We start from the raw sequence: 21,096 nt of genomic DNA, 5'->3' as shown, positions 1-21,096 counted from the left end.
GGCCGTTTTTTTCATCCACTTATGCAGTTACGCTTCAGGAAAGCTTGCTTCACTCAACATTCTGCGAAAACAAGAATGATCTCACAGGAGCCTCATCAAAGTGGCTGACCTTTTAAATAAAGTCTGACAAGTTACTGAATTTCTGTGTGCAAAAGCAAATGAAATTATGCTAGTGTATTATGTTTGGTGCTGGGAATGCTAAATTTATTGTGTTGTGACAAATTGGCTTGAACTTTCATGGCAGTATTTACCCTGTGAAAAAATAACACTCGAATAGGAATCCTGAGGAAGTTTTTTCTGACACTTAATGTACTAATTCAGGGTTGCAGAAAACCTATTTTTGTCCATTTCAGTATTGATAACATGGACTTTGCATATGGCATCTGTCTCATTTCATCCAAATACAGAAAGCTTCTAATAAAGATAAATGATCTCTCCAATATAACTATGAAGGTTGAGTTATACTTTTGCAAAAATTGAGATAGTGAAAATTAAAATTGACCTTGAAGAAATGCAGCTGAAATGTGAGTAAATGTAATATCTACATTCTTTGATTTGCTTGGGCAGAATGTTGCAAGATGATTGAGACTATCATGATGTCAAACTTGTGTCAAAAAGATGAGTGGAGCTTTTTGAATGCTTTGTTCAATTTAGGAATAAAATGTGGTAAGAGAAAAATAAATTTGGGAGTTTTAAAGCAGTTGTTGGCTGAGCTATTGATCAGAAATGTAGCATTCCAACAATGCCATTGAAAGATGGCACTTCAACTTCAGACTTACCAAAGTGAAGAATGGAAAATTACTCCTGTTATGATTCAGGTTAGAAACTCCAAACTGTTTTATGAAGCCCGCCTGAATCATAAATTTTACGTCTTGAATTTGACTAGGATAAGCATGAGATGTTTCACTTAAGGTGAGATTCAATAGACCTACTAGGGAGTTATTAATCAAACAAAGTTTATTTAAGAATATCGTTAACATGTACAATAAGAAAATTAGCAAGAACTTTTATCAATTCCAAACAAGAAACAAAACAATTACTATAATATAGTGGTTAATGAATATCTCTGTGTTCCAATTAACCCATAGACTGAAAAAAACCCGTTCCACAAGTTTAACACAGCACAGACTTCTACTCATGTGATAATGGAAATTTGAGTCCTTTAGTTGAAGTCTGCAGTTCTCTGGATCCATTCCAAACAGTTTAAAGACAAGACAGCTTCCCAAAGCACTAGAGAAACTCTGTTCTAGCCCCCAACAACAGCAAACATTCACCCTTCAGGAAAACAAGACCTTGCTTTCAGCAAACCAACAGAATTTTTAAAACAATAGGAAGGGGGGGAAAAGACTTCTTTTTAGCTTGTTGTCTCTTCTAAAACTAAAACTCAAACCTGCAGTTCCTTGTCAACTGACCTGCCCACAATTTTTTTTTTCTCCTCGCAATAATGACACTAACATCACACTTAAGAGAACACAAGAGTCACTACTGATTATAACAATCCCGAAAAGTTGCTGGACTTGCATCAATTGCATTCTGGCAGCAGGACACTCTGGAAAACATGGAATTAGAAACCATGAGTGAAAAGAGTAAGAGGTCAACCAAGGGGTACTCTACACAACAATGGATGCAGCTTTTACTGACTTTGCAATTACAGAAACAAAAGCTGAAGACAGAATTATATGTGTATTTTGGTTATTGGTTGCAAGGATGTATGAACAATTAATGCTGATAGAATATTGTAAATTGTTTTGCTCAGATATAGAGGCAACTTACTACCTGATCGAGATTACTACAGTCTAGAATCCTCTGCAGAAATTAATTTATGCTGGAATCCAGAATAAAAATGTTGCATGTCTTGGAAAAATTAAACGGCATTACATAGCTACCATTTAATTTGTAATTGGATAACGTAAAGTACAAAGTTTTTTACTAAATGCACAATATATTTAAATATTCATGGAAGAAAGTCTGCTATGGCAACTAGTCCTTCAAAATTAAGTCTTCAGATTGATAAATGCCTTGGCTAATGTTGTGATAAATTTAGTTTTATCTCAGAAGACATCTTTATGGCTTTATGCTATATTTTTTTGTGCTGGGAGTGAAGTAGTCTTCAGTTTGATCAAGTGTTAGAATTTTAGAAAACACTTTTAACCAGAAAGCTTCTAAAATTAATCCGTTCAGTATCAAGCTGCACATTCTTGCTTGTAGATATATTTTTCAGATTTACTCAACTGCTTTTCTATGTTTAGAATTGACAAGAGGTGAATGAATGTTAAGAACATAAGAAATAGGAGCAGGAGTAGGCCATCTAGCTCTTCGAGCCTGCCCCACTATTCAATAAGATCGTGGCTGATCTGAAGTGGATCAGTTTCACTTTCCCACTTTCTCCCCATAACCCTTAATTCCCTTGTCTGTCAACAACCTATCTACCCGTGACTTAACTATATTTAGCGAGGTAGCCTTCACCAAGGGCAGAGACGTCCAGAGATTCACCACCCTTTGAAGAAGTTCCTCCTCAACTCCATACTACACTCCTTCGTCGTCTTCTTCTCGTCTCTTCCCCCCCCCCCCCCCCCCCCCCGAGGCTGTGCCTCTAGTCCTGCTGTCCTTTCTGAGCAGGACGGATCTCTCTACCTCTACCCTATCCATTCCTTTCATTATCTTATACGTCTCTATAGGATCCCCCCTCATCCTTCTAAACTCCCAACGAGTACAGACCCAGTCTATTTAGTCTCTCTTCATAGTCCAACCCCCTCATCTCCAGTATCAGCCTAGTGAACCTCCTCTGCACTCCCTCCAAGCCCAAAATATCCTTGCGCAAGTGCGGCGACCAAAACTGCACACAGTACTCCAGCTGCGGCCTCACCAGTGCCCTGCACAGTTGCAGTGAGACCTCCCTGCTTTTAGATTCTATCCCCCTCACTATGAAGGCCAGCATCCCATTTGCCTTCTTGATCACCTGCAGACTGGGTTTTTGTGACTCATGCACAAGGACCCCCAGGTCCCTCTGCACTGTAGCATGCTGCAGCTTTTCACCCTTTAATAATCCCTCCTACTATTATTCCTGCCAAAGTGGATAACCTCACACTTGCTAATATTATACTCCACCTGCCAGGTCCTCGCCCACTCGCTCAGCCTATCCAGATCCCTCCGCACACTTTCCACACCCTCCGCACAATTTGCTTTTCCACTCATCTTTGTGACATCAGCAAATTTCGTCACCCTACACTCAGCCCCCTCCTCCAGATCATCTGTGTAAGTGGTAAATAGCTGAGGCCCCAGCACCGATCCCTGCAGCACTCCACTAGTTACCAACCGCCAATCAGAATAGCACCCATTGATACCTACTCTCTGCCTCCTATTAGACAACCAAACCTCTATCCACGCTAACACTTTACCCCCAACTCCATGTCCCCTAACCTTCTGAAGTAACCTTTTGTGCGTCACCTTATCAAACGCCTTTTGAAAATCGAGAAACACCACATCCACCGATTCCCCTCTGTCTACCGCACTAGTCACACCCTCATAGAAATCCAATAAATTTGTCAAACACAACTTCCCCTAACAAATCCGTGCTGCGTCTGCTCTATCAAACTATTCTTTTCTAGGTGCCTCGCTATTTCTTGTTGATGACAGATTCAAGCATTTTTCCAACTACAGAAGTTAAGCTAACCGGCCTATAATTCCCTGCCTTTTGCCTGCTACCTTTTTTAAACAGCAGCGTAACATTAGCCGTTTTCCAATCTTCCAGCACTTCCCCGGAATCCAGCGAAGTTTGGTAAATAATCACTAAGGCAACTACTATCACCTCTGCCATTTCCTTCAGTACCCTGGGATGCATTCCATCCAGTCCTGGGGACTTGTCCACCATCAGTCCCGTTAGTCTATCAAGCACTACCTCTCTAGTGACAGTAATCGCATTCAGGCCCTCAACTCCTACCATCCTTCTATCTTTAATATCCGGCAAACTATTTGCGTCCTCCTCCGTGAAGACCGAGGCAAAAAACTTATTTAAGGCCTCCGCCATTTCCTCATCTCCCACCACTAAATCCCCTCTCATCCTCTAAGGGTCCAACATTCACTCTAGCCAGCCTCCTCCTCTTTATATATTTGTAAAAACTCTTACTGTCCTTTTTTATATTTAGTGCTAGTTCAGCTTTATAGTCTATTCTTCCTTTCTTTATCAACTTTAGTCATTCTTTGTTGATTTTTAAACCTCTCCCAATCTTCTACTCGCCCACTACTTTTAGCCACTCTGAACGCATCAGCTTTTAATTTAATACTCTCCTTTATTTCCTTCGATAACCATATGTTAGTGCATATGGTCACATGTATCCTTTTGAAGTGGCAAATTTATACAGGTGAAGTGCAAGCACCAAACCACCACCGCCCCCCTCATTTATTTTGTTTGTTCCTATACATTAGTACTTGGCAATATGATCTGAATTCCATATTTATTTACCATATTTATTTATAATGACAACTTGCCTTTATATCATGTCATGAACATATGAAACCATCCCTGGGTGCTTGAGAGGGATGAGAACCATGGAAATCAATGGAGGAAGGTTTAGGAGGTAACAACAAATTTGGCCAAAGAAGGTTGGTTTTGAGAGGAAAGGGCTAGACTGGATGTCATTTGGGAGGAAATTGCAGACTGCAGACCAATGAGGGGAGGATGAATGCCTGAGGTAGAAGACTGGATATTTCAAGGAAGGACGGGGTGGGTATTGGAGGTTGTGATTTTTTAAGACTGGGGCAAGAATTTTAAACTGAAGGCTTATGGGAAATAGAGACCAATGGAGGTCAGTTAGACCTAGAGTGAATGAATAGCAAAGGACTTCTAAATGAGGTTCAGGATGGGAGGCTTATTAATTGAGATACAGTGACAAGGCGGGTGAACTGAGGCTGGGATAGAGTTCAAGCCAGGCAATGTTACTGAGGTAGAAACTGGCAGTTTTTCAGATGGAAGGCGTATTCAGTTTGAAATTCAACGTGGAACTGAGGAAGGAGTTTGTGGGGATTGAAGATGATCTTCTGAACATTTAACTTGAGGAATAATTCCCATTCTTTAGCATAAGTGAGCGCTGGATGCAACCTGTCTGATTTGAAAGTCGCACCTTGGATTTGTGATCTTTGACAATTATACAGCTACTAGTGCAGAAATGAGAAAAGTTGTTAAATGGAGTGAACAGGTGAGATTGCATACACTTTGAGTCTACACCACGCAATGGTCATAAATAAAAAAACTTATTATTAAGTTGTATAAATTGGAGTATAAGTCTCAATATAAAATGAGCATTTTTGCGCAGTCAGGTAGTGTAAGTTTTTACAAATGGAGCTTTTTGTCCAGTCTGCAAGGTTATTCTAACGCAGTTATATTTCGGGCAGTGCAAAACAACTAAATTTTCATGGCCACTTATGGTTTAGCTGTGACTTTTTCTTAGCTGGTTTGTGCAGTTTGTTGAAATTTCAACTGTTGGCAAAAAACTGCATAGACACATTGCATAGCAGTTAATTTGAATGACGGATTAATGTTGATCAGGTTTTCTAAATTACCTGAAATATAGGTTAGAAATGGGATAACTAGGTATGAGCTAACTAGTTACTGCATTGGTGAAATTAGTGCCAATTTTTCTAAATGGTTCACTTGGTCAGTACCAGAATCTCTCTGTTCATTGCACATTTCAAGCAATGCTATATTTTTTGTATGGTGAGACTGCCAGACAGTAATCACAGCTGGGATTTTGGATTAATTGGGAAACTCCAATAATATTGTGTATTTTATTACAACAAAATAGATCTCAGGAGGATTCCATGTATTCCGTTGACCCAAGAACTGTAACTTATTAGTCATGGGTCTGTACCATATAAATCTAACTGGTGTAACTGGATGCTTTGAGATATACATCTAACTGGCATAATGACAGGCTGCTGAGAGATATCGAAATTTGTTGCAATGTTTGTTTCTGGGCTGTTGGAATACCAAAATGTGTAGTTTCAAGTCACTCAAATTCAGGTCAGGGTAACTTAAGTAAGGAAGTTGTGTATGATCCTAGACCAAATGGTCAAGGTTTTGATAAGATCTGGTTAGGGACCAATAATGCTTTATTTAAAGTACACACAGTTTGTGATTCAAGACATATGCTCAGTGAGTATAGCTATAAGATTCCACAGGTTTTGAACAACAAAGATAACATTTACAAAGTCAGAAATACAAAGCAACTTACAACATCTGTCCTGCTTTTTAACATTCAGGGTTAATATGGATGCATGTGAATTATCGAGCAAACTGCGGTTGATCATCCACACTGCACAATAAATGACAAACGCAACCAAGAGTCCATGGATTTTTTAACGACCCACCCAGATGTTAGTAAATACTGCAAGTCAATCAACCTTGCCGAAACACTCTATGCCTTTGTAAGGGATTCCTGTGTTCAACTTCAAAGAATCCTCTCAAAGCTGCTCCAACTCGGGACAGCTTCAACAAGGGCCCAACTCACCAGGTTTCAACCTTGTCTTCTGAGATTCTATTCCCCCGATGCCCAAGTACTCACTCAGACACCAGCTCACTGGTACAACTTCAGGTATGCTGAGTAATGCACTGCTGCTCCAAAGAGCTAGTTCTGTCCCAGTAGCCTTCAGCACAGAGTCATCAATCTTTGGTTGCCTTCTTCACTTGAAGTCTGCTCTATGCATCCCTCTGTTTGGAGCCTGTTTCCCTGCTCCTCTCTTTTTAACTGAATTAGGACTGTTCCCTGACCCTATCCCCACTCTGGTACTTCTTCTAGTATTTCTCCCTCTGGGGCCTCTCCCTCCCCTTCAAGGGTCCCCGCCTGCCTGCCTCCCCTCCCCTACCTCCAGGGCCCCACTCTGTCTCCTGCCTGGGGCACTTGCTGGCAATGGCGTTTCGTTTCTGGTCACCCGACCCAAGCTTTCACACCATTTTTCTTCCTAAATGCACTGAACATAAGAACATAAGAAATAGGAGCAGGAGTAGGCCATCTAGCCCTTCGCGCCTGCCCCGCCATTCAATAAGATCATGGCTGATCTGTCGTGGCTCAGTTCCACTTTCCCATCCTCTCCCCATAACCCTTAATCCCCTCTCTTATCAAGAACCCATCAACCAGCTTCTTAAAAATATTTAGCGAGGCAGCCTCCACCACTTCAACAGGCAGAGAATTCCAGAGATTCACCACCCTTTGAGTGAAGAAGTTCCTCCTCAACTCTGTTCTAAACCGCCTCCCCTTTATCTTGAGGCTGTGACCCCTAGTCCTACTGTCTTTTTTGAGCGGGAAGAGTCTCTCCACCTGGGTTGAAAGAACGTATAATTATAGAATTGCACATTTGTAACCTGCTCCCAGTCTACACGTACTCCAAAGTCCATTGAGAGCTGAAGTTCCTAATGTCTGCTGTCAGTGGTCACAGGCATTCGGCCTCTGATTTTCGGGTAAGCGTTCTCCAAGGCAGTCTTCACGACATGACAATGCAGAGACTGAGCGACGTTCTGCACACATGAGGACAGCCTCAACCGGGATCTTGGGTTCATGTCACACTATCTATAACCCCCTCAACTTGCCTGGGCTTGCAAAATCTCACTAACTGTCCTGGCTGGAGACAATACACATGTCTTTAACCTGTGCTTAATTCTCTCTCCACTCACGTTGTCTGTGCCTTTAAGACTTGATTACTTGTGAAGACGCACATTCCAACCATTATTTTGTAAATGTAGTTTGTGTCTTTATATGTCTTGTTTGTGAACAGACTCCCACTCTCCTGATGAAGGGGCAGCGCTCCGATAGCTCGTGGCTTGTGCTACCAAATATAAACCTGTTGGACTTTAACCCAGTGTTGTGAGACTTCTTACTGTGTTTACCCCAGTCCAATGCCGGCATCTCCACATCACAGTAAAGATAAGCCGCTGCTTCTGGCTGTTTCGAGTCCACTAACTTGACTTGTAGCCCTTTTTTCAACTTTGTGCTCTGCAGGTTTTGACCTTTGTGGTTTATGCAAACTTTGCTTTGACATTGCCAGCCTCAAAGTTCCAACTTTTTGCTATCTGTACATGTGCAAGTACTTCAAAGTCAACGTTTTGGTATAAGCAAGATTGACTCAACATAGAACGAGTCAGTTAGATGACATAATGTAGTACAAAGAAATAATAAATCTGTTAAATTATTCTCTGAATTAGAGCCCATGATAACAACAAAGGATCAAAGAAGGTTGAATAGCTATGATAGAGGCTGGGAATAATATCAGATTCCCTCTTACCTTATATTCGCCGGCAGTATATTATGCTAGTCAAGTTTTGTTGGATTGTTTCCAATTGAAGAAGCCATGAAAGCTTGCTGTTTTCTGTGATGTGCCTGTTATTTGTAAGAATGTGCAGACTGTTACTTGTAATGCCAGTAGCATGCTGAAAGCCCCATGAGAATTTTCAGCCACCATTTAGATCAGGATTTCTGTTTCTTTTCCTGCATATGGACTGTTGCAGAGGCTGGGATCTATTCAGCATTTGGTCAGCCATGTTGATTTGTTTCTAAAAATGCAAAAGCATGCATCAGTTCTGTTATTTAATAGGAGGTAAACCAGTGTGCTCAATGACTGTGTTCTGTTTTACATTTTCTATGGTTTTAATCAAGGAAGCTAAACAATGGAATTGCAGATTTTGCATATGTTTAATAAAAGTTATAATGCATGATTGCATTTTTTTATTGTTGTTACATATACTCAAAAAAACCCCCAGGGGTTTCAGCAGTGATCCTGATGCTTAGTGATGGTTTAGGCTGGAGTTGTTTAGGCAAACTGTCTACTTTTTTTTAGTCATATATTGATGTAGTTCAAGAACTGATTCAATAATTAGTAAGGTAGATGCAGCTGTTAAACAACCAGTCTGTGTAAACTAATGTCAAATGGTGATTCAGCTGTGGGGGCGGGGCGGCATTGTGGCTAGCGCTGCTACATCACAGCGCCAGGGACCTGGGTTCGATTCCTGGCTTGAGTCACTGTGTGGAGCTTGCACATTCTCCCTGTGTCTGAGGGTTTCCTCTGGATGCTTCTGCATTCTGAAAGACATGCTGGTTAGGTACATTGACCCGAACCAATGTCGGACTGTGATGACTAGGGGAATTTCACAGTAACTTCATTGCAGTGTTAATATAAATCTTATTTGTGGCTAATTAATAAATAAAATCAATTTAGAAAGCCTTTTACTGATCTATCCTCACTGGCTACAACTGCCTTGGTGAGAAGCTACACTATTTTACAGAGCAGTGGACGGTAACTGATGAGCTGTGGTGTTGTCTGTGAAGAATGCCGTTGTTGAATTAAAAGTAAAGTTTATTATTAGTCACAAGTAGGCTTACATTAACACTACAATGAAATTACTGTGGAAATCCCCATGTCATCATTCTGGTGCATGTTCAGGTACACTGAGGGAGAATTTTGCGTGGCCAACGCACCTGACCTTCGGACTGTGGGAGGAAACCAGAGCACCCGGAGGAAAAACAGACATGGGGAGACCATGCAAATTCCACACAGTGACCCAAGTCGGGAATTGATCCCAGCTCCCTGGTGCTGTGAGGTAGAAGTGCTAACTGCTGCAACCTTCAGTCAGCCCTATCCCTAAACCTAATGTAACATTTGGCTATTTGCAAAAAGATGAACAGGGCAACATGGCAGCCCAGTGGTTAGCACTGCTACCTCACAGTGCCAGGGACCCAGGTTCAATTCCGGCCTTGAGTTACTGTCTGTGTGGAGTTTGCACATTCTCCCTGAGTCTGCGTGGGTCCTCTGGATACTCTGGTTTTTGCACACATGCAAAAGGCTTGAACTGGAATTTTTGTTTAAAAATTGGCAATTTTTGGAACAGACTGAGCAACTTCAATAATGAAACCAATCTTTTGCCTTTCATTTGTGCTAGTCCAGTCCTGACCAAGATAGTTTTTATGTTTTTTTTAATGGAATTTTCACTTGTTTGTTTTTCCAGAGAGTGGCACAGATAATTCACTCTTATTGTTGAATTCTTACAGTGTAGAAGTAGGCCGTTCGGCCCATTGAGTCTGCACCGACGACAGTCCCACCCAGGCCTTACTCCCACAACCCCACACATCTACCCTGCCAGTCCCCAGGGCCAATTTAGCATGGCCAATCAATCTAACCCGCACATCTTTGGAGTGCGGGAGGAAACCAGAGCACCTGGAGGAACCCACACAGACTTGGGGAGAATGTGCAAACTCTACACAGTCAGTTACCCAAGACTGGGATTGAACCCACGTTCTTGGCGCTGTGAGGCAGCAGTGCTAACCACTATGCCACCGTGCTGCCTGTTTCACTATTCTTGTAAAAATCCAAATGTTAAATAGGTTTAGGGATAGGGCTGACTGAATCAGCCCTATTCAGGATTATTCAAGGAAAATATCTTTTAATACAGGCTTCCTTTTCTGCCTTGTGTTCATTTTACACTTTGTCATGATCTCAATTCTTTACATTTGTTGTACTTAATTACTTCCTCCCCTCTTAGAACAAAGAACAACCCAGCATGGGAAACAGGCCCTTCGGCCCAACGAGCCCGCGCCGCCGCATCACCCTACACCTATTCTACCCTGCATGTCTACGAATGGAACCCCTAACTTAGCCAGATTCAGGGGAGAATAGTGTCAATTTGGTAAAACCAATCAGCCGAAGAGCACATCTTTGGGGTGTGGGAGGAAACCGGAGCGCCCGGAGGAAACCCACGCAACCACAGGGAGAATGCGCAAACTCCCACAGACACAGGCCCAAATCCATGTATCTGCACAGCTAGCAGTGCTAGTCACCGAGCTGTTGCGGCGCCCGTCTACCGGTCCAGGATCAAACACACACACCGACACGAAGTACTAGGCCACTCCCGGAACTTCCAAGAGCAGCCCACGCACGACCCACCGTGTGCATGCCCCTCGTTTGACACGAGGTGGACCTCCACCTGCGGAATAAAAAGACAAGAACGTTAACCTTACAAGCCTGCTTTTCCGGTGTCTCCTGAGGTTCTAACCTTATTTAATAGCCCCTACCATAACCCTCCATCCTCGTTTCACTCGTGTCTATCTAACTGAACCTTAAACGAGTCCAACATTCCTGCCTCCACCACCCTACTCGGTAGCACGTTCCATACCCCCACAACTCTCTGCATAAAGAACCTTCCTCTCACTTCCAAATTATACCTCTCCCCCCTCAGTTTTTTTTAATTTCATGTTATATATTTCACCAAACTTTGATCACTGGATATAAAAGCACTATTGGCCACTGTTAAACATCGCTTCTTGTCGAAAAGTTTTAAAAAAGTCACATTTAATTTTGAAAGTGTCATTTATCATGAGTTCTTCCAGCCTAGCTCTTTGTTATTTTTAAACTGCCCTGTGCAGAAGGTGGAATAACCGCTTTGGCCAACTTGGTGCAGTCTGTTAACTGCCTCTGCTATAGATCGATGCTGCCACAACTGGGTGATACAGCTGAATAACTTTGTCAAAATGTCTAGAAACATGACTTTAGAAAAGCTTTTGAAATCCAGTCTTTGAGGTACACATAAGAAACAGCTTCTTAAAAAAATTTGTGTAACAATGAAAAGTTTCCTTTTCGCTACTTCTAAAGCTTTCATTCAGAGTTAGGTAAACTTTGAAAGACTTATTACCAAATAATTTCCAATTAAGAAGTTCCTAAGCCCCAAATCAGTATCTCTGTTGAAGTTAATGTTGAAGCCCATATCAATTTGTTCACAGGGTGAGAGTGTCACTGGCTAAGCTAGCATTTATTGCCTATCCCTAAATGTTCTTGAGATTGAATAAGACAGGCCTATACTTCACTGGAATTTAATGGAAGAGAGGTAATCTCAATGAAATACAAAATACTTCAATGTCTTGGTGATGTAGATACTGATATGCTTTTCCCACAGCTCAAGAGGTCAGCATTTGGGGGAATGGTCCCAGGATAAGAGTTTGGCCACTTCAGATTACTGCAAAATTTCTTCTTTCAGACTTGTGAACCTTTGGAATTCTGTAATCCAAATATCTGTCAATTCCAGGTCATTGACTATATAGATTGATTTGGATTCTTACGGGATTCAAGGGACATGGGGATCAAGTGGAAAAGTGGAATTGACGTTGAGGATCAGGCATCGTCTTATTAAAAGCTTGAGGGGCTATTGGTTTATTGCTCCTCTTCCAGATGTTCTTGTGTAAGGAACGATTCGCACATTTTTGTGTTTATAGCAGAGAATATTCTTAGTCTTCAAGCAGAATTAGTGTCTGGCTTTCGGACCTTCAGATCCCATGTTGGAATACCTAAGCATTGTTCACTGAAGCTGTACAATTTACACAAGTCTGCTGTAAGCTCTCATAAGAGCTCAATGTGACTTGAAAATGATTTGAAAAAAATCTTTGACGTTGGCAGTGGGAAAGTCGTATAATTGTGAACTAGTTGTTATTTCTTCTGGGAAATAGCTCTATCCTTTTTGTAGGTAGGATTTATACTCTGCTGAAAGAAAGAAGAAAACATCCCATTCCATCCAACCAAGGTTCTCGTTTTTTTGCATCATGGCTGAAAGGTCTACGATACTGCAACGATCAGTGGGAAGCAAGAAGGTTGAAAAAAATTAGGAACCAGTCAAGGATGACTGAAAAATTAATTGAGGAAGAATTGAGAATATGAAAGAAAACTAGCAAGAAATATAATAACAAGCCAGCTTCTGCATTTTTATATGAAAAGGAAAAGAGTAGCTGAAGTGTCTCTTCGCGGGCAAGACTGGGTAACAAATATACTGTAACCCCTCCAGGAGGAATGCTTGGGACTATATTATTTCTGGATTTCAGAATAAATTTAGAATGTCTAATCATATGTGTGAACCAGATATAAAACTGTGACAGAACTGTGACCATTATAAAGAGTGAAAAATTATAGTTTTATTTATCCAAAAAAGTCTCAAAATAGAAGCAGTCGTATGTTATAAAACAGTTGAAGGGAAGATAGTGACTCGAGTGTGGGAAATCACAAAACGATGACATTAGTCAGAGTCCTGTCTCCATTAACCTCTGTCATTCATCTGCCATCCAGATTGCTCTTACACGGCTGTTCTCAGACTGTGGGTGATGACTCTCCATGGACGTGCAGAAATAACATTGAGGGTTGCGGACTTTTCTGATTTTTTACAAACTGATTTTAAATTTCAAGTGTGTCCATCCAATTATTTACTTCATATCTATTTTCTTAATCTCAAGTTATTTCTACATTTAGCTATATAATGCTATATTTAAGCTTGTGTAGTATAAATATATTTTGTGATAAGGGCTGCATTATAGACCTTGGAATGTACAGATCTAAATGCCACAATCTGGTAATTTTGGACCAGTGCGCTTAGAAATGCATTTTTTTGCACCAAGGCTCACCAGTGAACCAAACTTTTATCACATTTCTTACTGAAAGCTTATCTGAAAAGCATAAGTGCAAGGCATCTGCTCCTTTTGACCTCATTCAGGTGCAGGGGCTTCTAAAATTTATTTATGCAACTTCCAAAAGGGAATACTGTGAAGAGATCATTCCTATTATGTTGCATGTTGCAACACCAGTGGTAGCCAGATCTGAGCTGCATGTGCATACAAAATAACTCCAGACAACTGGTAATTTGAGTTCCAAGGTTTGAGAGGCTGCAGTGTAATACGAATAAGGAAGTTGCAGAGATTTTGAAAAAGTATCTTGGATACCTTTTTATGCATAATACACAAAAATATCCCAAGAACAGTATGAGGTGAAGAGGCATGATAAGGGAGCTACTTAAAACAATCACCAATCACTAGAGAAAAGGTGCTGAGAAAACTAATGGGACTAAAGGCTGAGAAGTCCCCTGCATATTACGGTTTTTAAATAAGTGGCTGAAGAGATAGTAGATGCATTGATTGCAATCTTCCAAAATTCCTTACCTTCTGATTGGAAAAGCGCAAACATAAATAACACTTCAAGAAAGCAGAGGGATAGAAAGCAGAAAACTATAGGCTCTTAAACCAAACATTTGTCATTGGCAAAACACACATCCATTATTAAAGAGGTAGTAGCAAGACATAGGAAACTGAGATGCCCAGTAAAAGCATGTCTGATTAATAACTTTATTCTGTATAGAATTTATAAAATGGCTTTCTGTTAAAAATGGACATTTGAAATGCAGCTAATATTGTTGCCAAGAGTGAGGTGATTTTTGCAATTTCTGTACAGACTATCCAAGGTCTCTGGAAAGTTCCGAATTGAATGACTGAGTGGAATGCTTCCCCATTGAGTAGGCATTCCAAAATGAAAACACTTGTGAAATCCACACCTTGTATAATCTGTGGATTTATCCAGAACTCAACTCCAGACATCATGTCCCCAAATTCAACACTTAAAAAAGAGGGGCGCAGGAGCCACTTGATCAGAATGAGGCATGATAGGTCACCATAGGAACGTAGGAATTAGGAACAAAAGAAGGCAAATTCAGCTCTTTGAATGGCAGAGTAGGCTCAATCGGATCATGGTTAATCTCTCCCTGGTCTTAAATCAACCTTCCCACCTGTTCTCCATATCCCTTTTCCCTTTTTTTATTATAAATGTGTCTATTTCCTTCTTGAAACCATTCATCATCTGCCTTCCACTGTTACACAATGTATCTTTTAGCTTCAGTTTTTCTCGACGGACAATAGAAATGCTGATAGTGATAAAACTGTCTTCAGGTAACAAATCTTTAATTCTGAGACCCACACAGAGATCAAGTCAGTCTGCGGGCAACAACCGCAGAGACAGCAGCTGAAAAGGAAACCACATCTTTGCCTTTTAAAATCTAGAGACCTGTAATATCTCCCTAGCTGTTTCTTTTCAAGTCCACCACCGCCTGATAAGAGTGTAAGCAACTTTGTGACCTGCTGAAAATCCATCTATTTGAGGGAATCCTGCAATAATCCTAATGTAAGACATGAACTATTTGAATCCATCTCGACTACCCTTCAGGAGTGAATTTTTTAATGACTTGTATAAGTGCACTAACCTCTTTAGTTGTATTTTATATGAATGAATATTGAGTAAATGATTTTCATGGAGTAAGTGTGAATAAATAACCCTCTTTATTTAAACCCATGAAATCTATTCAAATTGATCATACACTCAATATACACACCTTCCTTTTCAAAAACGTGCTGAGTAGAGACTGTAAGGGATAGGATGTGGGGTTTCAATTCTCTGTCATTCCTGTCCATGACAAAAATCATAATATGGTCAACAAGGTTTTATGAAAAGGAGATCATGCTTACTAGATTTATTAGTTTGATGTAGCAAGCAGGGTGGATAAAAAGGAACCAGCTGATGCTGTGTATTTGGATTTCCAAGAAGCATTCAGTAAAGCGCCATATAAAAGATTACTGCACAACATAAGAGCTTATGATGTTGCAGGGGAGGAGGATGGCAAAGGATATGTTAACATGGATAGAGGATTAGTTCACTTAAAGGAAACAGAATTGGGATAAATGAATAATTTTCAGGTTGGCAAAATTTAACTAACGGAATGCCACAGTATCAGTGATCGTTTCTTAACTATTTGTGAACTACATTAATGAGATGGGTGAAGGGACCACTGATTGTATTGTAGCTAAATTTGCTGACAATACAAAGGTAGGTAGGAAGGGAGAATGTGACAATAGAGTTTGCAAAGGGGTATTGAAAGATTAGATAGTGGGCAAAAATTTGACGGCTTGAGTATAATGTGAGAAAATGTGAAGTTGTCCACTGGCAGAAGTAATAGAAAAATAGAATATTACTTAAATTGGGAGAATTTGCAGAATGCTGTAATACAGAGGGATCTGGGTGTACTTGTACATTTATCAGAAAATGGTAGCAAGCAGGTGGAGCAACTAATTAGGAAGGCAAATGGAACGTTTTAGGCAAAGTTGGTGAAGTAAACAAAATTAAAAAGTCCACTACAACTGTACAGTGCTTTGGTGAAACCACACCTAAAGTACTTGGTACAGTTTTGACCTCCTCCTTGAGGATATATTTATGTTGGAAATAGTGTAGAAAAGACTCACTGATTCCTGAGATGAAAGAGGCATCTTCTGAGGAATGGTTGAGCAAGTGTGCCTAGACTTTAAGACCTGGGGTGACTTAAATAGTTTCTGTTCTTCTCATCCTTAACTGTATTGTTGCTCTGAGCTGTTTTCCCACTGCTCAGTCCTACCATTGTAAAAAGGACATTGCTGCCAATCAGCAATAAGAGGCGATTAAGGGTGGAGGACCTCACAGAAGGGGTCTTATTTTTTGCAGACTCCTTGAAAACTTTTCATAGATCCCTGATCTGCATGCTAGATGTGTTCCTGTTGTGGTTTTTCATTTTTGTTTTACAAGTACACGGCAAAATAAATTGTTTTGAATATTGTCTGAGTATACCTTTGTGTGGCATCTTGGGATGCTTTTCAAATTAAAACAACTGAAAATTAATTTAAATTCAAATCAGTGTGACTAGTGAGTTAGTAGATCAGCAAGTCATTAAAACCATCTACTCTGTCTGTAAAATAGAAGGGGAAAAGTGCAATTGAGGAAACCTATGTGGTTTCCCTTTTTTTTCCCCCCAATCCTGCTAAGGGTCTTACTTATGTTTTACGAAAGCAATATACTGCAGATGCTGGATATCTGAAATCAAAAGTAAAATGCTGGAAATGTTCGGGTCAGGCATCGTCTGTGGAGAGAGAAAAGCTTAATGTTTAGGGTTTGTGACCTATCACCAAAAATGTTCATTCTGATAAAGGATTGTGCCCAAAATATTAATTTGTCTTTGTTGACTCTTTATTTCATACATTTTTGCTTGTCTTGGCTTTCCAAACTTAGTTATCCCCAGGCCCCCACTTTTTGTTTGACATACATGCTTTGAAAGTAAATATATTTTTCTGTTCAATATTAATGCAATTGGTGTTCCTAATCTAATAAATCTAAAAACGAAGTAATTCAAACTAAATTTGGATTGTAGCATCATTCTGAATTACTTTGTGTTGCAGGTGTACGTTGAATTTGATGATTCACGATGGAAAAAGCAAGCCTGGGTGAAAGCTTATGCTGAAGACATTCTGGTTTTCCTTGTGGAACATACCCTGGTGTGGGCCCCCAGGAAAGATTCCGTGCTCTCACCGGGAGGAAAGGCTAATGCTAGCCAATGGCCTGCCTTGGTAAGAAAAATCTTGTCTATTCTGCAATTCAGAAAAATGTAGTATTAGGTATTCACTGCACTTAACCCACTTGATCTGTTCCTAATTAATACATCTGTGGTTTAAATCACTGGAGCCCGAGTGAAATTATGACTTCAAGCGGGTGTGCTGAAGTGTTTTAATTCAATGGAAGCTAGACTTGATTTGTTTGCATCAAATGAGATTTTTGTCAGCAAATAGTAAACATTTTTTGATGTGTTAAAGTTATAATCTAGGCTCTGGAAATTATATGCAAGTTGACCATTCTAATGTATGAATAGAATAGGTAATGTGAAATTCCACTCCTTGCTGTAGTTCACGTATAGGTTCCCCAAACACCCAGAGAAGGTGCACTACTTGAACATATTCCTTTTGTTTGCAAAAAACTGGGTCCCTGAGTATGGTTGCATGTTTATTTAGTATGACTTCCATTGTAACCTTTGTCCTAGAAGTGTGACAATAGATAACAGTAATTGGTGAGTTCTTACTTTGTGCTTGGGTAGTAGCCAACAATTCCAGAGGTTTGGTGAATGAGCTTACTCTTTATCTGGGAATATATTTTCTCATTATTTGGTCTGGATTTTAATTGCAATGGCCACTGGTGTAACTGTGATTATTGTTTGCATGAGTGTCTAATCTGTCAGATCTCCCCCCAGTAACAAAGTACGTGTGCTCATTTCTACTGTGCTCTTGGAATCTGTTTGTAAACTCTGGAATTAAATGAAAATCTATTTCAAAACTTGAGTTTATTTATTCGTTGGATCACTGTATAGTCTATATCGTGCCCTGTTTTCTGGTATGATTTGTAATTAATCTACTTTTTGTTTTGTATTTGCAGACTTATAAAGCTCTGGTAGATAAAATTGGGTTGGGTTCCATTGTTCCAGTTGAGTTCTTTGGTGACCGGGTAACAGACTTCTCTGCTGATGGTGCTGCCCTTCGACTATTTAAGGTAATTTACTTTTGTCTCATTTAATATTATTGCTGCGTGTAGTTTTTTTCCAGAACTCATCCAGTTCTGCAGTGTTATTGTAACCGTAAATCAGTGCTTAGTCTCTTGTTCTGGAAAAGTCATCTGTCAGTTCAAGAATTTGCATTCCAATAATTGTTGTAGAGTGCCGCAGCTCTGAATAGTTTTCTCGCTAAGTTTCAACAATCCAGTATCTTGAATGCATAGACTGTAGTTTTGGAATTTAAACTTACTCTAAATATTTGAAAATTGAGTTGTGTTAGGAATTGGCTGTAAAACCAAGTGAGAACCTTCAACCAGTATGGGTTTTGTTGGCTCCTCTTTACCTGTGCTCATGATTAATATACTACACATTGGAGTCATAGAATCACTACAGTGCAGAAGGAGGTCATTTAACCAATCAATCTGCATGGTCCCTCTGACAGAGTATCTTACCCAGGCCCCCTCCCCCACCCCATGCTTGTAACCCCACACAGTTACCATGGTTAATCCACCTAACTTGCACATCTTTGAACTGTGGGAGGAAACCAACACTGACACTGGGAGAACGTGCAAACTCCACATAGACAGCCACCCAAGGCCAGATTCCAACCTAAGTCCTGATGGTGTGAGGAGGCAGTGCTAACCACTATACCACCATGCCTCCCCTTGGGAATGTAGGTTTTAAATTTGAACTTGTCTAGTCACCTGTACGTCTATGTCATGGGCTTGAGGATCATGATGATCTGTATTTTAAAATACAAATCTGAAGACTTACTTCAGTATAATTGACGTATCTCCTTATTTTGAGAGATCTTTGTGATTATTTAAACTGCACTAATGCAAAACTGGCTTTTGTCTTTTCATATTTAATAATATGCTGCACACGAAAAATCTTTTATTCAGCAACCTGTTCTGGTTTGTCCTGTCACCACTGAGTGGAGGAGGGGAGAGAGTCTTGACTTCCATATTTGCATCTTGCTGACTACAAGGCTGTTGAGATAGAAGTGTTTGGATTCTTGGGAATGGAGGAGTATAAGGCTCCCCCTTTGTTTGAAGAATCAACAAAGGTTGTACAGAGTGTTTTTTCTTGCAAACGTTGGAAACCCAGTTGGAGTACAACGGTTGTAGTCATTGTAACTAAACCTTTTATTAATTCACAGATGGGCCCACCCTTTTTAGATGCAGAAGTTCATTTGTGCACAATTGCTGTTCTCTTCTGCAATATACCTTTGCAAACACAGATCTCTTAATATTGAAAATAATGTTGGACTATTAAACTGTTGCAAACCTTGTACAAATGCCATTCTATTCCCCAGTGAAGGAGCAAAAAGACCAAATGTGAAACAAACAAGTGCAGCAAGTCGGTCAGCATTTGTGGAAAGAAATTGCATTTATTGTTTTGTGTTTGTCCTTGAGAATTGAAAATGAGAAAAACAGACATTTTCACACTATGGGGGTGGAAGAAGAGAGCAGATCAGAAAGGGAAAGAAAAGTTTTGGTATATTGGCAAATCATCTGTCGGGAAATGGAAAGTATCAAAACAAAGTACGTGTGAAAAGCTAAGGCAATGGGAGGGACAGCTATGGGGAAGGGACAAGTAGGAATGACAAATTGTAAACGCCACTTGCCAATCGGGCCCAATATTACAACAAAAATTGCTGGCAGCATACATTCTAGCCATCAGTTCCAAACCGAGAAGGAAATGGTATAAGCCAGCCCCATCAATGTTTTGATAGAGTGCCAACATGCCAAAGGTTAAACCATTGCCCCTTCTCATCCCTGGTGCTGACAGAAATCACCAACATCTCTAGCTGTTGGGAAAATAAAAGGTACAGTTCAAGTCTGAAGTTAATATTCATTCCTCAAGGCTGCAGGATGCTGAAAAATCGTTCCAGCGGTTTGCATTGAGCTTGATTGGCACCAACATAATTATCAATGTGATGACAGAATAGATCTCAAAGAACCTGTGTAACATTGAATCAGAGTGTTTAACGTTAGCTGCAAAAAAATGCATATCTATTATCTGCATGGGCTCCCAAAGTTACATCATTTACCTGGAGCAAGTTAGTGGGACTAAAAGAGAAGCCAAGTATAAATTAGTCAGTCAGTGAATAGTGATACGAGTTGGTGATCAGTTGAAAATCTTTTTGATAGGGCATTCTGAGAGCCCAGAGTATGTTTTGGAGAGAATTGGAAGTGCATAGACAGTGGATTATGTTTGAGTGATGGGATTTTTAGAGCTGGAAAACTTGAAATAGCCTGAACTTTAAAGAGTTATAGAAGTCACAGATATAGATACAGAGATGGGGAAGAATTTGATTCAGACAAGACAGAATAGTTAAGCTGAAGCAATTAATATACCAGAATAGCCTTGTTTGTATATCTTGCAGAGGAGTAAAAGACTGCCCAAACAGTGTGGGGAAGCTGAGGTGGGATCTGGTGAGTGAAATCTGAAGGACATGTTACTAGCAATTGGGCAGTAATGGTTTAGTATTCAGTAGTGCGTCATGGGAAATTGGCATTTGACTTTGACAAGGTGGAGGTTCTGCTGCAGATATCAACAGTGCACTTTTATATGCAGATTTAATGAAGAAGTTCATAATTAGTGATGGGGACGTGTTTTGATTCTCACCCTTTTATGATCCTTTCCCTTTGTGTGTTGTGGCAATTGATATAATTTTCAAGGAGATGGAGGAACAGAGATCTGGAAGCCTTCATGCACAAACCTTTTAAGGTGTCAAGACAAATTGAGAAGGATGTTAATAAGGCACGTGGGACCTTTGACTTCATAAATAAAGAGCGTTCAAAAGCAAGGCAGTTATGTTAAATATTTATTAAACAGTGGTTTGGCTACCATCTGTGATATTCTGGGCACCTTGCCTTAAGAGGGATTTCAAAATCTTGGTGTTGGTGCAGAGG

The 21,096-nt window shown here is 40.2% G+C and overlaps 1 protein-coding gene across 1 annotated transcript in view; it reads left to right on the top strand.

Annotated features, from left to right (window-relative positions):
- The window catches only part of LOC145351930 (lysine-specific demethylase 3B-like), a 119,427-nt gene that overhangs the window by 17,361 nt on the left and 80,970 nt on the right, over window positions 1-21,096 (top strand). Inside the window, exons 2-3 of the mRNA XM_080201723.1 lie at window positions 17,040-17,207; window positions 18,064-18,177. Of these exons, the coding sequence (XP_080057849.1) occupies window positions 17,040-17,207; window positions 18,064-18,177 (282 nt within the window). The remainder of the gene's footprint in view (window positions 1-17,039; window positions 17,208-18,063; window positions 18,178-21,096) is intronic.

This window comes from Carcharhinus amblyrhynchos, chromosome 13 (assembly GCF_965287045.1).
Source record: "Carcharhinus amblyrhynchos chromosome 13, sCarAmb.v2.hapA, whole genome shotgun sequence".
Taxonomy (NCBI): domain Eukaryota; kingdom Metazoa; phylum Chordata; class Chondrichthyes; order Carcharhiniformes; family Carcharhinidae; genus Carcharhinus; species Carcharhinus amblyrhynchos.
The sequence above is the reverse complement of the archived record's forward strand: the minus strand, read 5'-3'. Positions and strand labels throughout refer to the sequence as shown.